Raw genomic sequence first — 15,781 nt, 5'->3', positions numbered from 1 at the left:
CCAACAGACTTATTAACAACAAACGGCATGGTTTTGTGCAAGGGAGGTCACAATAGAGTTTTATTTGAGGAGGTGGTGAAGATAATTGATGAGAGAAAAGTGGTTGATGTTGTCCACATGGATTTCACTAAAGCCTTTGACAAGGATCCTCATGGCAGACTGGTACAAAAGGTGAAGTCACATGTTATTAGAGGTGCAGTGGCAAGATGGATACAATACTGGCTTACTCATAGGAGACAGAGGGTAGTAGTGGAAGGATGCTTTTCGGAATGGAAGGCTGTGACTAGCGGTGTTCTACAGGGATTAGTGCTTGGACATCTGCTGTTCGTGATCTACATGAATGATTTGGAAGAAAACATGGCTGCTCTAATTAGTAAGTTTGCAGGCAATATACAAAGATTGGTGGAGCTGCAGATAGTGAGGAGGATTGTCAGAGGATACAGCAGGATATAGATCAGTTGGAAGCATGGGAAGAAAAATGGCAGATGGAGTTTAATTCAGACAAGTGTGAGGTGACGCATTTTGGAAGGTCAAGTACAGGTGGAAATTATACAGTGAATGGCAGAATCCTTGGAGCATTGATATGCAGAAGCATCTGGGTGTGCAGGCCCACAGATCACTGAAGGTGGCAACAGCAGATAGATGAGATAGTAAAAAAGGCCTTGGGCATGCTTGCCTTCATTGGAATGGACATCGAGTATAAAGATAGGCAGTTATGCTGCAGCTTTACAGAACTTTGGTTAGGCCACACTTGGAATATTGCGTATAGTTCTGGTCATCACACCACCAGAAGGACATGGATGCTTTGGAGAGGGTACAAAAAGGTTTTCCAGGATATTGCTCGGTATGGGGGATTTTATGAAGAAAGTTTGGATAGATTGGGTTTGTTTTTAAATGGAACGCAGGAGGTTGAGGGGTGACCTAATAGAAGTTAATAAGATTATCAAGTATGAGTCTTTTTTTTTTAAATAGAGTAGAGTAGTCAGTTACTAGGGGACACAGGTTCAAGGTGTGGGGCAGGAAGTTTAAAGGAGATGTATGAGAAAGTTTTTCCACACACACAGAGTGGTGAGTACCTGGAACATGTTGCCAGAGATAGCAGTGGAAGCAGGCACACTAGCAGCATTCACGAAGCACTTGGACAAATACATGAACAGGAAGGGAATAGAGGGATACGGTTCCTGTAAGTGAAGACAGTTTTACTGTGAAAGGGAAAAGTTTGGCAGGAGAGAGACAAAAGCGTAAGCTTAGGGAGTGGTTCACCAAGCACCTCAGCTGGGTCTGCAGGGGCCAACTAGACCTCCCAGTCACCGCACATTTTATTTCCCCCTTCCACTGCCTTTCCAACACGACCATCCTTGGCCTCCTCCATTGCTGCAGTGAAGCACACGGCAAATTGGAGGAACATCACCTCATCTTCTGCTGGGCAGCCTATGACCTGTAGGATTCACTATGGAGTTCTCCAATTTCAAATAACATCCCTTCCCATCCCCCGACCCTCTTACCAGTCCCTCCCCCTCCTCTCAGCCACCTACCAGATTCATTCCTCCCATTGACCAACCAGGTCATACCCTCTACCTGTCTTCACCTATCCCCACCACCCCCTTTATCTGTAGTTCTTCCTCCACCCACCCCCAGTCCTGAAGAACGATTACACCCGAAACTTTGACTTCTGCAGCTCCTGATGCTGCCTGGCCTGCTGTGTTCTTCCAGCCTCCTGCCTGGCCTGCTGTGTTCTTCCAGCCTCCTGCCTGTACCTCCCGATGCTGCCTGGCCTGCTGTGTTTTCCCAGCCTCCTGCTTGTCCCTCCCGATGCTGCCTGGCCTGTTGTGTTCTTCCAGCGTCCTGCCTGTCCCTCCCAATGCTGTCTGGGCCTGTTGTGTTCTTCCAGCCTCCTGCCTGTCTACTAAAAATGTGGCGGAGTGTGTTTGGCAAGTAGAAGGACCTGTTCCTGTGTTGTATTGCTCTTTGTTCTAAAACTGACTGAGCTTCGTTGTGTAATTTGCACAACTTGCGATAATCATCAGCATGGGTTAAACATTTGCTTAACCAGCAAGGATTACAGAAAGTATGACTCACGCAATGAAACCAAAAGTCCACCCCTTGTTATGCTGAGAGTCTTGTAACTAACATTACACAACACTGAAGTCTTTCCCCACACCAATTCAGAGAAACTACACTGAACACCTGCAAAAGCAGCAAGACAATGCCCACTAAAATGGAGTTAGCCAGTTGGAAAGAACTTCTCAACAAATGCAGTGACCAGGAACTGAGGAAGATCTATCAAAGACTGGACAAGGAATACAGAGAGGGTGGCTCGGAATACAGAGAGGGTGGCTCAAAATACAGCCGACGCGAGCTCATTATCAAGATCATTGAGAGCACCATATCCTCAAAGCAACTATTATCTTACAAATGTCTTACAAAAGATGTGCTGTTCACTTATTTGAGAAGTATTGATGTGAATATTTCAGGCCAGAAAAGTCAGAAGAAAGATCTTGTGCTTATCATACAAGATTACTGGGATGCAAATCCAGCGAGAGAAGTCCCAAGGCTCCGCAGCTTTGAAGTGAAAGAATGCAGAAAAATATTGAACCTCCTTACAAAACAATCAATCCAAAAATTAAGCGCAGATTTACATGTGGCAACAGATCAACCAGATCTGAAAACGGCTTTGCTGTTACGGATTCCACAAGTAAGTTGGCTCCTAAAGAAAAAGTTTGTAACCAGAGGCGTCTTGATCAATTATCTAAGTAGTGCTAAAATTGAGACAAGTCTATCTATGAGTAAGGGATCAATCATTAGAACAGTAATAGGACGCATTAAATCGCAACGTGAAAGAAGCAGTTTCCAGCAAAGGCCTGAGCACACGTGTACCCAGACTAGACCTTCATATGCAGCAACAGATAATAGAGAACATGGAATGGGGAATCCACACAGAAGACTTCAGCCATCAATGAAAGTTAAGACAACCTTTTATCAGTAAGGGGTGTGGAGATTGGGTAGGCAAGTAGGGTTCAATTCAACCTCAATGACGATCTTACGGGATTGCACGGCAAGGGGTCTTATGTTCAAGCTCCACTTTCTCATACTAACGTGGTTACTTGGGTAGATTCTTCATGGAAAGGAAATTAAATTGTTCAAGATTTTCTCCTAATTGCACTGACTGGATCACTTTACAGCAGCACTATTACCAATTGTATGAATTGTGAAAGCCGCAGGACTTCAATAGATGGGGAGGGAAAGGAGTATGAAATTACTGAGAAGTTATTATTTAAAAATGGACATCAAATATATCCTCAAAAGAGCAGAAATGCAAAACATTCTTCTGGCATCGAAAACAAAGGAAGCAGCTACCATTCAAGCAAATCTTCTCTTCTGATTACAATTAACAGCAATGTAGAAGTGGATCGGTTAAATTTTGATGTATTTAAAACAATTTTGCTACTTATTTTAATCTTTAATTTTCGTGTAGTAATATTTACTTATTGCACACTTTTTTTTACTCATTCCCTATTACAAATACCATTGAGATTCTAATCAGTATGTGTAAAGTCTTATATATATGTAATTTTACAAATCAGCTTGATGCAACAAATGAAAACAGTTGCAGGTATTAGAGATTTTCCCAGCGTTTACAGTAAATATGTCGGTGAGGCTCTCTCCGTTACCGAGGAGTCACAGGGCCACTTTCAGCATTTTTGAGCGGAAACGGTCAGAATTGCATTCTGGTGGATGACCAGTGATGTAATCGAATGGCATAGCAGGCCCGAGTAGCCAGATAGCCTACTCACGTCCCTCTTTCATCTCTGCAATTAGGAAGTTGCTGTTAAGGTTCCCTACTGCTCCAACAGTTGTGCTTTCATAAGAGTTTCTCTGAGGAATTCAATAATAAAGTATGCAAACTCGCTGGACTCAAGTGATAGATATCCACAAAATGACTCTTAGCCAAGTTAAAGCAGCCATCAAACAATGCTGGAGGTGAATCGGTTCAGAGACCTTCTCAACAGGGCTCTGGTGTCGATCCGAACATCCTTGAACGCTTCCCACTGCATGCTACATGCCATGAGCTCAGAAACACCGCAGCTCTGCACGAAGTAGAGAAGGACATCTGCCAACTTAGGAACAACAGCATCCCTGCTAGGGCACTGAAGTGCGGTGGCACAGAGCTCCCAGCGCAGTCACACACCCTTTCTGATTTATCTGGAAGGAGAGCATCCGAGGAAGGCTCAGAGGTGCCACAGTCAAGAGCATTTTCAAACAAAGGATCAAGTCTGACTATGATAATGACAGTGGAATCTTCCTGCTGTTGACCATCGCCAAGGTCCTCCTCAAGTGCCTCCTCCCTATGGCTGAGGAAATTCTCCAGAATCATGGTGGGCTTCTGGCCAGAGGGGCACAATGGACATGATCTTCACAGCATGAAAGCTGCAGGAGAAACGCAGAGAGAAGTACCTATCCCTATACATGGCCTCCTTCAATCTTACAAAGGCCTTTGACACCGTCAATCGGGAAGCATTGTGGAGTGTCCTTTTCTGTTTTGGTTGCACCACAATGTTTGTCACCATCCTTTGCCTGCTCCACAAAGACATAGAAGTTGTGGTAATGACAAATGGCTCCACCACCGACCCATTCCCCGTTCAGATCAGTGTCAAACAGGGCTGCATCATCACCCCAACACAATTCTTGAATCACCTCGTTGCGACACCACCAACAAGTTGGCCACTGAAGTGGAGCTAACCTCTAAACCCTGTAGGAATTTATTCAACTTCCACCAACTTCAAGTCAAAACCAAAAAGTCACCCCAACCAGCGTCATTGAGCTGCAGTACACAGACAACGCTTGCGTATGTGCAATCTCAGAGGACATGGTCCACACTGGCGTCATCATCTTCAGAGAGGCATCTGAGAGCACGGGTCTCATCCTGAACATCGGCAAGATGAGGGTCCTCCAACAACCTGGCCTGGCATTGCAGAGCAAACCCCCGATCATCAAGGTCCACAGGGAGGCCTTAGAGAATGGTGACCAATTCTAATACCTCAGGAGTATCCGGTTGGCCAAAGCAGCTATTGATGAAGAGATCCAACACTGCCTTCAGTGTGCTAGTGCAGTCTGAGGAAAAGGGCTTTCAAGGACAACATCAGATCCGACACGAAGGATCATGGTTTACCGGGCTGTGGTGGCTCCCAATTTCCCAAAAAAACTCCGAGACATGGAGTGTCTACAGCAGACACCTCAAGGCACTGGAGCAGTACCAACACTGCCAGCATAAGATCCTGCAAATCTGCTGGGAAGAAAGATGAACCAACACCAGTGTTCCCAACCAGGCCAAAATCCCCAGCATCGAGGCACAGTCTACCCTTGTTTGGTTGTGCTGGGCTGGGCATGTCATCCACATGACTGACACGAGACTCCCCAAGCAGGTGCACCCCAGATGGACAGAGGAAGCGCTTCAGTGTTACATTAAAGGTCTGAGTGGCAAAGTGCTGCATTCCCACAGACACCTAGGAATCACTGGACCAAGACCATCCAAAGTAGAGGAGCAGCTTCAGGAAGGCACCAAGCATCTTCAGACTTGCCATTGAGAGAAAATGGAAGCCAGTCAAAAGTAGGAAAAGGAGTTCCTACCCACCCCTTCCTGCGACCACCTTCTGCCACAAGTATAACAGAGCCTTTGGGAGCTCCATCAGTCTGTATAGCAACCTACAGCCTCATCCTGAAGGTGGGAGAGAGTCCTCCTCATTTCCAACAGACTGCCAATGAATGACGCACAAAATGACAAACAGAACTTGTCCATTTAAGTGTAATTAAGTGTTAAGTCTTAGGTGCTTTGACAGCAACTGTGTGGTGCAGAAATTTAACTTTTACAAATCTGAAATCTCATTTCTTCACATCTTAATCATTGTTGACATAAAATACTACATTTTTTAAAAAAAACTCTTTTTTTTCTCTTAATTCCAAATTTTGCTCGTACTTCATTGTCTGTGTATATTTCACCACTTAAACTATCTAAACCTGCATTTCTTAGTTCAGGCATATGGTGGAGCATTTCACTATTAGAACAACTAGAATAAAAAACAGATTTAAGTTTTGAATGATTGAGATTTTAAAAAGTGGCTGAAGGTAAACTACTGATCATCTAAGGTCTCCCCACACAATCTGAATAATGGGGATTTTGAGATCTCTGGTTTTGGACTACTTGAATATTGAACTTTTTGTATTTGGGTTACTGCAGCAAACAAACTTAAATGGAGTGTAACTTTTAAAAACTTTTATCACGTTTAATCAAAGTGTAGTGCTGTGAACATCTTTTGTTGACAATGGCAATAGCTCTGTATTACATCTTCAAACTGTGGTTCCCTTGCTGCTGCTAGAATTGTATTTCACTGTATTTGCCTTTGCGAGAGGTGTGTTTATATGGGATGTTACTATACTGTACTATATTAATTAGTAGTATTTAAAATATATATATTACTTTGTTAAACATTTTGATGGAGTTATAGTTGATCCAATTTTTTTCACTTTGTCTGTATTTGAACTATTGTGTGAAAATAAAGTGTATTTTGGTTGAAGTTAAGCAGTTTAAGCAATTGAATTGCATCTGGAATGCAACGCCTTACACCCATCTTTAACATTGGGAAAAATTAGGACCTAAGCTATCCTCTTAACATATTTTGATGGTGGGTGCTCTGGTCCATGACAAGATGTACACCTCTATATTAAGTCCTCACTTTAAGCTGCCCCGCTTAACATAGTTTCATTTTAACACTGTTTCATTTTTAAGGTCTGCATCTTTGTTTAATGTTCACAGTCCCAGTTTAAATTTGAACCCCCCCCCATTTCCTAGGAATTGCATCCTTCTGGCCTTGCCTCAGTCATGCCTTCAAGCTTGCCCCTCCCACCCTGGTCTGACCTTGTTTCCTCCCTCCTAGTGTTATCAACTTGAAGGTGTGTACCGCATCTTTGAGAGAGAGTGAATGCTGTTCTGAACTGAGAGATTACAAGCACCTTTGTATATGACTAGACAACAGTCCCAGAATGTACTGGAAATTTGAAAAAATGTAACATTTGGCTGTGAAATTGATACTGGAGTTTTGGTTGTTGTTTAGACAACAATTCAAATTTAACCAGTTTAAATTATGCCCCAGGATACTAAAGCCCAATCGAGTTTGAATTTATTGTTTTGCCAAAATCGAGCCAATGAGACAATCTGGTGTTAGGAGATATAAAAAATACAGGCATTTTGAAAATTGGAGAGCGCGCAACTGCCATTGAAACAGATTCAAGAAATTAGGAAGCACTCTCTATCATATGAAACATACTTGCAGTAAAAAGACCGATAACGACCCTGGGAGTTCAGCAGCTAGAAGGGTGAAGTCACAGAAGACGAAAGCAGCCGTGTGATTTTGAAATTAAATGATGCAATTTTAATAATTGTCTTAATGAAACAGCATATTGTTATAAAGTTGGAGGCAGGTAATAAGCAGTTGAGAGAAAAGGTAGCTTAGAGTTGGGAATAGTTGTTGTTTAATGTTCACTTTTAGAGTTAAAAAAATTGTTATTTTCTTTAAATAGTGGAATTTGGGTCTTCTCTGTCACTCATATTTTAATAGATTATGAGGTGAGGTGAGCTATTCTGGGGTTGGTTTAATTAACAGAAGGGTTCACACCCGTGCCATAACATTTTGGGGATTCGGTCTGAGATTTGGGCTGGTTTAGACAGATCCAGTCTGAGATTTGAGCAGATTTGGGGTTTTTGGGTCCCAGCAGATTTAAACACTTGCCGATTAGTGTTCTAAATCTTTAAATAAAACAAAGGTGAGAAAATTTGTTGAATTTTGGTGACTTATGGTTGGTTACATTAAACGAGAGAGAAATGGCTGTTAAGATTGCTAAAGAGTTTCTGGGGTTTGAAGCTGCTTCCCAAACTTGTCAAGAAAGTTTAGGTCATACTTTTAGAATTAGCAAATAGGTTAGAATTGGGTTTAACCAAGGACAAAAGGAAAGCTGAAATTGTAACGGAGTTGTTCAAGCACATGAGTGTATTAGAGAAACAGACAAGTGCAGTAGAGTTAGAAAAAACTGAAATTACAATTGAGGCAAATGGAATTAGAAAATAAAGAAAGGGAGAAAAGAGAGAGGGGAAAAAGGGAGAGAAGGTTCTTTGCTGAGCAAAGAGAGAGGAGAAAGAGAAAGGGAGAGAGAATTTGAACTTCAGAAATTGTGAATTTGTCAAGAAAGTCAACATGTTGGAGATGAAGAGAGAAGGCAGTGATGTATGCAAATATGTTAAAACATTGCCATTTTATGATGAGAAGGATGTTGAAGCATTCTTTATTTTATTTGAAAAAAGATGGCTAGGCAGATGGGGTGGTCAGAGAACTTCTGGGTAATGTTAGTTCAGACTAAGCTGGTCGACAGAGCTAATGTGGTATTTGCAGCTCTCTGTCAGATGAGGGGGTCAAAAGATTATGCAGATGTCAAACACTCCTTATGAATTGGTACCAGAAGCATATAGACAACGGTTCAGAAACATAAAGGAGGAATCAGGTCAGACTTATGTTGAGCTCAAAAGAATTAGTCATAGTCATTTTGATAGATGGGTGCAGGCCTTAAAAATAGATAAGACCTATGAGGCTCTAAGAGAGATTGTCCTGTTGAAGGAGTTAAAAAAACTCACTTCCAGAGATGATACAAATTCATGTGGATGAATAGAAAGTTCAAGAAGTGAGAGCAGCAGCAGAGATGGCAGATGAATATTCATTGGTGCATAAGGTGAAATTTAGCTTCTGACAGGAACTTCATCCTGGAAGGGATAGAAATTGGGAGAAGGGGAGATTCTTCACTATAAAACAAAGAGTACAGTAAACTGGTAATAGTTTGCCACAGCTGGAAAAAGCCCAAGAGGGTGAAAAGGAAGTGAAAGGCCTCAGGTGTGTAAAGTGGGACATGTAAAGTCACGTGCTGGTCATTAAAGAAAGGTATTGTGGGAAAGATGTGGTAAAAGAGGTTAAGCTAGTGTCATTAGTCAAGGTAGCAGAGGAGGCCCCAAGAAAAGCCGAGGAAGTGCAGCGGAGTGCACAGTCTAGGCAGGGGTTGGGTATTGAGTTAATGACTGAACTCTATAAAAATTTCACCTCTATGGGTAAAGTTTACTCAGGAAGTATAGAGGGAGAAAGAAAAGTAGTTACAATTTTGAGAGATACGGGAGTTAATCAATCTCTAATAAGAGATGAACGTATTTGCATTCTTTCTGACATGTTACCAGACAGAGTGGTAACTTTTGGAATAGATGGACAGAAATTTATCGTTCCCCTGTGTAAGATCAGGTTGGAGAGCAAAATCAAGACTAAGGAAGTAACAGTGGGCGTGACTGACAGTGTGTCAGTTCCGGGAACGCAGTTTGTTCTTGGTAACGATTTAGCAGGATCCAAGGTGAGAGTGACACCCCTTGTTGTGCAGAAGCCAAATGATGACCAGGGAAGCTGAGGAGTTCAAAGAAAAATACCCTGAAATGTTTTCAGACTATGTAGTAATAAGATCCCACTATCATAAGTCACAAGAAGCAAAACCTAAAGAGAAAGATGAAGGAGTTAAAATTCAGTTAGCAGACACCCTGTTTGTTGCAATGGTGCAGGAAAAACCTGAACAGGTACAGAGTCAGGCAGAAATGTTTAGTTCTGAAAGGTTAATGGACTTACAACAGAAAAATGAGACAATAAAAGACCTAATTATTGATACATACTCAGAAAAGGAGTCAGAATGTATTCCTGAGGGTTATTATCTTAAAGATAGAATCCTAAGACGAAAATGGAGACCACAGCAGAGCAGAAATGGGAGGGAAGCGCACCAGATTGTGTTGCTGGTAGCATACAGACAGGAAATATTATAGGTAGCACATGAATTAGCAGTAGAAGGTCATTTAGGCGTGAGTAAGACTCAGGCTAAGGTACAAAATCATTTCCACTGGCCAGGACTGCGCAAGGATGTGGTTAAATTTTGCCATATAAATCATACGTGCCAAATGGTAGGTAAGCCACTGACAGTAATAAAACCAGCACCATTGGTGCCAATTCCTGCATTCAAAGAATCTTTCATGCAGGTTATGATTGATTGTGTAGGTCCCCTTCCTAAAACTAGAAGTGGGAACCAGTACTTGCTAACCATAATGGATGTGTCTACCAGATTTCCGGAGGCAACTCCATTACAGAGTGTTAGAATAAAAAAGGGTGGTGGGGGAGTTAATAGCTTTCCTTACTCAGTATGGGCTACCCAGAGAGATTCAGTCAGACCAAGGGTCTAACTTTATTGCCGGGCTGTTTAAGGAAGCCATTGATAGCTTAGGCATACAGCACTTTATATCAAGTGCTATCATCCTGAATCCCAGGGAGCTTTGGTAAGGTGGAAGGGATTCACTGCTGTGTGGTAACCCTTTGCCCTGATCTTGGGTGATTCCCTTCATCATTGAAGCTAACAGAATTTCATAGGTAATTGAAAAAAGTTATATGTGATCAGTAATGTTTAGTTTTAAACATGCTGGAATTTCATGTTGCAAATTACCAACCTTTCACCAAAAATATTTAATTGCTCAAAACCACTCATTCACTCAAAAGCATAGACAATGGTCCCCTTACCTCTCGTGTTGCAACTAACAGCAAAGTATCCATGACCTTCATTACTGGATTAATGTCAAATTCGGCAGGAACTCCCTTCTGTGGCAACTGAAGCAGCCCACTTGGATCTTGATTGCTGCACCAGAAAACAATACAAATTACCACAATTTGTTCAAAATATAATCATTTAGATCCATAAATACTGTGACTCATAATACTATATCCTGAAAAATGAAGCAAACATTTGTGTTCCTTCTGTGCTTAGTCAAAAGAATCTTCTGACTTACTAACTCTTACAGACTTCCAAAGCATCACTGTACAACTCCATGATGTAAAAGACACTCATTTCCTGGATTGATCCAACCAGAACATTAATTATTTTCCTTACGAGGGGAGGCAATATTTAGCAGGCTGGACCATAATGAGCAATTTGAGGCTTTGCTACAACAGCTCAACTCAAATAGATCATAGTTAGAACGCACTGATTTTTTAATATGATTAAATCACAACATGGCGGCGTCTGCATACAAAAAAAATGAAGGCCATTTTTAAAAAAAAAGACAATCCCAAAAGAATGGCCAATTGTTTCATTTTGGAGTTTGGAAGTAGAAAATTTCCAAGACCCATCATGAGAAAGCTCCAGAAAAAATCCTTACAGATTCATTTATAGATGAAAATGCATTTGTCACAAGGTTTTTTTTAAATTTGATTAGATTAGATTCCCTACAGTGTGGAAACAGGCCCTTCGGCCCAACAAGTCCACACCAATCCATTCCCCTACACTTCCCCCTGACTAATGCACCTATTACTACGGGTAATTTAGCATGATCAATTCATCTAACCTGCACATTTTTGGACTGTGGAAGGAAACCGGAGCACCCGGAGGAAACCCATGCAGACACGGGGAGAATGTGCAAACTCCACACAGTCAGTCGCCTGAGGCGGGAATTGAACCCGGGTCTCTGGCGCTGTGAGGGAGCAGTGCTAACCACCGTGCCACCGTGCCGCCCCGGTTTGAAGGTTCTTTCTAGAAGTAGAAGATCTATAAGTCAGTACACTAGGAAGATATGCTGTTCTGTACATGTGGGAGGATTACATCAGTAAACATAAAGCTGACTCTTCTGCTAAACTGAACTTATGCAACTGGTGTGTCCAATCAACAGCAAAAGATGTGACGGCCAGGTAGAAGTTCCCGGGATCAGTTACAGGGCCTGCCACCTCAGCGGTTTGAGCAAGGCTGGTGGTGAATGACAGAGCCTAGCAAAGAGAGTTGACAGGGAGAGCTCCCTTAATTTATGTTGGATAAATTGATTTTTTTTAAAATTATTCTCCAAACATTTCATTTCAACTTTAATAAGGCACTTGATAATATAAAACTGAAATTCATGTACTTTAAATTATAATAATGCTAGCATGACCCAAAAGTTACAGCTGAATGCTGGCCAAATAAGCAAGATAATTTACTGAATATCACCCTGAAATTTAATGTATTGCAATTTAATTTGTAATTTTATAGATGAAAACTTCCACCAACTATCATCAAATTTACTAGTTCTTGAGCTCAACCTCCCAGCAAATTCACAAATTTAATCAGATTACTGTGGACTCTACTCTGATATTTTGTATTATCTTTCAAGAGGAAAGATTTTTTGAGGAGCAGTATTAATCCAGACTCTAACTAGGCAGAGGGATAGCACTAATACAGCTCAAATCTGGAAGCATGGAGGAACTGTGAATGTTTTGATCCCTGCAATCAATTTAATTAGAGTCATAGAGATGTACAGAGTGGAAACAGACCCTTCGGTCCAACCCGTCCATGCCGACCAGATATCCCAACCCAATCTAGTTCCAACTGCCAGCACTCGGCCCATATCCCTCCAAACCCTTCCTATTCATATACCCATCCAAATGCCTCTTAAATATTGCAATTGTAGTGCTATAACTTCATAAAATTGGGAATGAGTGTTATTGTCCCTTACCTTAGATCCATTAATACACCTCTATTAACAAATGATATACAGCTGTTACTTCTTACCCTCGAGATATTTTGCAGAGATTCGGAGATGAGACTTGCATCTCTAATTCAGAGCTCACGGCGGCCAAGCTCCATTCCGGAGATTTAAGCATATAATCTAGGCTGACACTTTCCTGCAGAATTACATTGCTAAAGGTGCCACCTTTCCAATGAGAATGAATTCAGTTCAGGTTGTCCCAGCTAAATGTAACTGAATGCAACTGAGGGCATGGGAAATTCTGGCATCCCAATCAATACTTAACCAGGTATGGAACTGAATGATATGGTCATTTTTATCTCATCTGTTTATCCAGCTTTATCATAGAGTCATACGGCTCAGAAACAGACCCTTCGGTCCAACCAGTCCATGCCGACCATAATCCCAAACTAAACTAGCCCCACCTGCCTGCACTTGGCCACCAAACATTTCTTGTTCAGTACTTATCGATATGTCTTTTAAATATTGGAATTGTACCCGGATCCACTATTTCCTCTGAAAGTTCATTCCTCATGTGAACCATTCTGTGTAAAAATGTTGCTCCTCATGTTTTTTAAATCTTTCTCCTCCCGTCTTCAAAATATCCCCCAGCCTAGGAAACAGACATCTTCCAATCACCTTATCTACTCCATACAAATTGCCTGCTTGATTTCTCTCCATTATAATAGACTACTTTTCAAAAGTACTTAACAAAAATGAAAGAACTGCGGATTATATAAATCAGAAACAAAAACAAATTGCTAGAAAAGCTCAGCAGGTCTGGCAGCATCCGCAGAGAGAAATCAGCATTAACGTTTCTGGTCCAGTGATCCCTTTTGCCATTGAGGAAGGGTCATTGGACCCAAAACATTAATTCTGTACAAACTCTGTACAATCAGAAGGTTTTTTTTCCCCCTTTCTAGTCCCCACGTTTCTTTGGTTTAAAGTCCTGTGCACGTCTGACTCACCTGAAGTAATGACACAGGGACTGGAACGTAATTGTTGCAGATTGAGGTTGAGACGGTTCAGTGACTGTTTCCTGTAAAAGTTAAAGAGTACAAGTTGGGAGGCCTTGCTGTAGAAGACAGTACATGGGTTACACTTTGACCACAAAGAGCAAACTCAGACTGAAAAGTATACTGAGCCTCACCATCATTTTAAAAAGCTGATCCCGCCGAGTCTGCACATCTGGAAAAAAGATGGCTGCTCCACTAAGGATGGTATTTACAGCCTCCTTCCTCAGCGTCTCCCCGGCAACCGTGTCATATTCTGCATCATCCACTACTACTCAGAGAAAAGACATTATTCAAAGCTGCACAGCTAATCAGCACCTCGAAAGCTAAATACTTGGGACATCAGTCCCTCAGCCATACACATTACGCAACCCAGTGTGCAAACAATCATCTACTCTTCTTTGCTCAGCAGGAATGTATAAAGGAAAAGAGATCACTAACATTTACCAAACTACCTCTCTTTAAACCTTTCAAGAAATACATAAAACACAAACTATTCAAACCACCATCAAATCGGTGCTACTCATTACCTTTACAAAGGTACTCATAGAGTTCGTGAGCAGATTCTCGATCAATAGGGGGCTTGCTCTCGGTGGTTGGTTGTCCTTTGGACTGAGTTTTTACAGGCTGAGGTCCAGACAGCAACACCAAACAACTTTGTAGCAGTTGTAACAAAATCCTTTGTGCTTGGAGGCACTCAATATCATGACTGTAAGAAAAACAAAACATGAAAGTTACATTTGTGACATTATTTTTCTCTTAGTGAAGATGGTTGTCCTAGAAGTTTGCCCTTTTAACAAAGACAATGTTTGCCATAATTTGAGCCCTTATCTTTCTAACCCACCTTATGAGGACAGGGAGAAACTGTCATCGCTATAAAGTCAGCCTGGTTCTCATCGAATCCCTACAGTGTGGAAATAGGCCTTTTGGCCCAACAAGTCCACAGCAACCCTCTGAAGAGTAACCCACCCAAAACTCTACATTTATCCTGACTAATGTACCTAACCTACACTTCCCTAAACATGATGGGCAATTTAGCATGGCCAGTTCACCTAACCTGCACATTTTTGGAGTGGCATGGTGGCTCAGTGGTTAGCACTGCTGTCTCTCAGTGCCAGGGACCCGGGTTCAATTCCAGCCTTGGGTGACTCATCTGTGTAGAGTTTGCACATTCTCCCTGTGTTGGTGTGGGTTTCCTCTGCGTGCTCCTGTTTCCTCCCACAATCCAAAGATGGCTCTTGCGTCCCAATAGTGACAAACACAAAGAAGATTACTGCAACATTGCAAATTCCCAGGAGACGACATTCCACCACAACCTCTCAGAGCGAACTAACCTGAGGTTACAACTGTTTCTGTAAAGATTTCTTTAGAATCAGAGTTAGGAGCACAGTCCCTCAAATCAACAGAAGTCTGAAAACACTAACACTCTGGCTCCAGTACACACCATTCAAAGGTCCACTTCCTCTTGGCCAAAATTCATTTTCATATTCACTGGGTCAAAATCCCAGAACTCCTCCCACACCACACTTACAAATTCTATTGGCTGCCTTGAACCTAACTGAACCAAAAATCTGATTTTAACTTAGTCATCGAACCATAGAGTCATAACGATGTACAGCACAGAAACAGAATCTTCGGTCAAACTCGTCAATGCCGACCAGATATCCTAAAACTAATATAGTCCCATTTGCCATCATTTGGCCCATATCCCTCATTCAGAGGCCTTTTAAATGTTGCAATTGTACCAGCCTTCACCACTTCCTTGGCAGCTCATTCCATACACGCACCACCCTCTGTGTGAAAAAGTTGCCCTTCGGTCCCTTTTATGTTTTTTCCCCTCTCACCCTAAACCTACACCCTCTAGTTCTCGACTCCCCCAACCAAGGGAAAAGATCTTGTCCATTTACGCTATCCAAGCTCATGATTTTATAAACCTCCAAAAGGTCACCCCTCAGCCTCAGACATTCCAGGGAAAACAGCTCCAGCCTGTTCAGCCTGTCCCTATAGCTCAAACCTCCAACCCTGGCAACCTGTGATAATAATTTACAATCCTTGTAAATCTTTTCTGAATGCTTTCAAGTTTCACAACATCCTTCCGATAGGATGGGGACCAGGATTGCATGCAATATTCCAAAAGTGACCTAACCAATGTCCTACACAGCCG

At 41.9% G+C, this 15,781-nt stretch overlaps 1 protein-coding gene across 3 annotated transcripts in view; it reads right to left on the bottom strand.

The window, feature by feature from the left end:
- Positions 1–15,781, bottom strand: part of zzef1 (zinc finger, ZZ-type with EF hand domain 1) — a 260,425-nt gene that overhangs the window by 173,791 nt on the left and 70,853 nt on the right. For all 3 annotated transcript variants that reach the window (XM_043718816.2, XM_043718818.2, XM_043718817.2), the window contains exons 15-18: positions 14,148–14,326; positions 13,755–13,888; positions 13,573–13,643; positions 10,635–10,749 (exon numbers count right to left, since the gene is read on the bottom strand). In XM_043718816.2, coding sequence (XP_043574751.2) covers positions 10,635–10,749; positions 13,573–13,643; positions 13,755–13,888; positions 14,148–14,326 — 499 coding nt within the window. The remainder of the gene's footprint in view (positions 1–10,634; positions 10,750–13,572; positions 13,644–13,754; positions 13,889–14,147; positions 14,327–15,781) is intronic.

Source organism: Chiloscyllium plagiosum, unplaced genomic scaffold, assembly GCF_037043375.1.
Source record: "Chiloscyllium plagiosum isolate Xiang-an unplaced genomic scaffold, Cpla_swu_hap1 HiC_scaffold_31, whole genome shotgun sequence".
In the NCBI taxonomy this organism is placed as follows: Eukaryota; Metazoa; Chordata; class Chondrichthyes; order Orectolobiformes; family Hemiscylliidae; genus Chiloscyllium; species Chiloscyllium plagiosum.
Note: the sequence above shows the minus strand (reverse complement) of the source record. Positions and strands in the feature narration are given on the sequence as shown.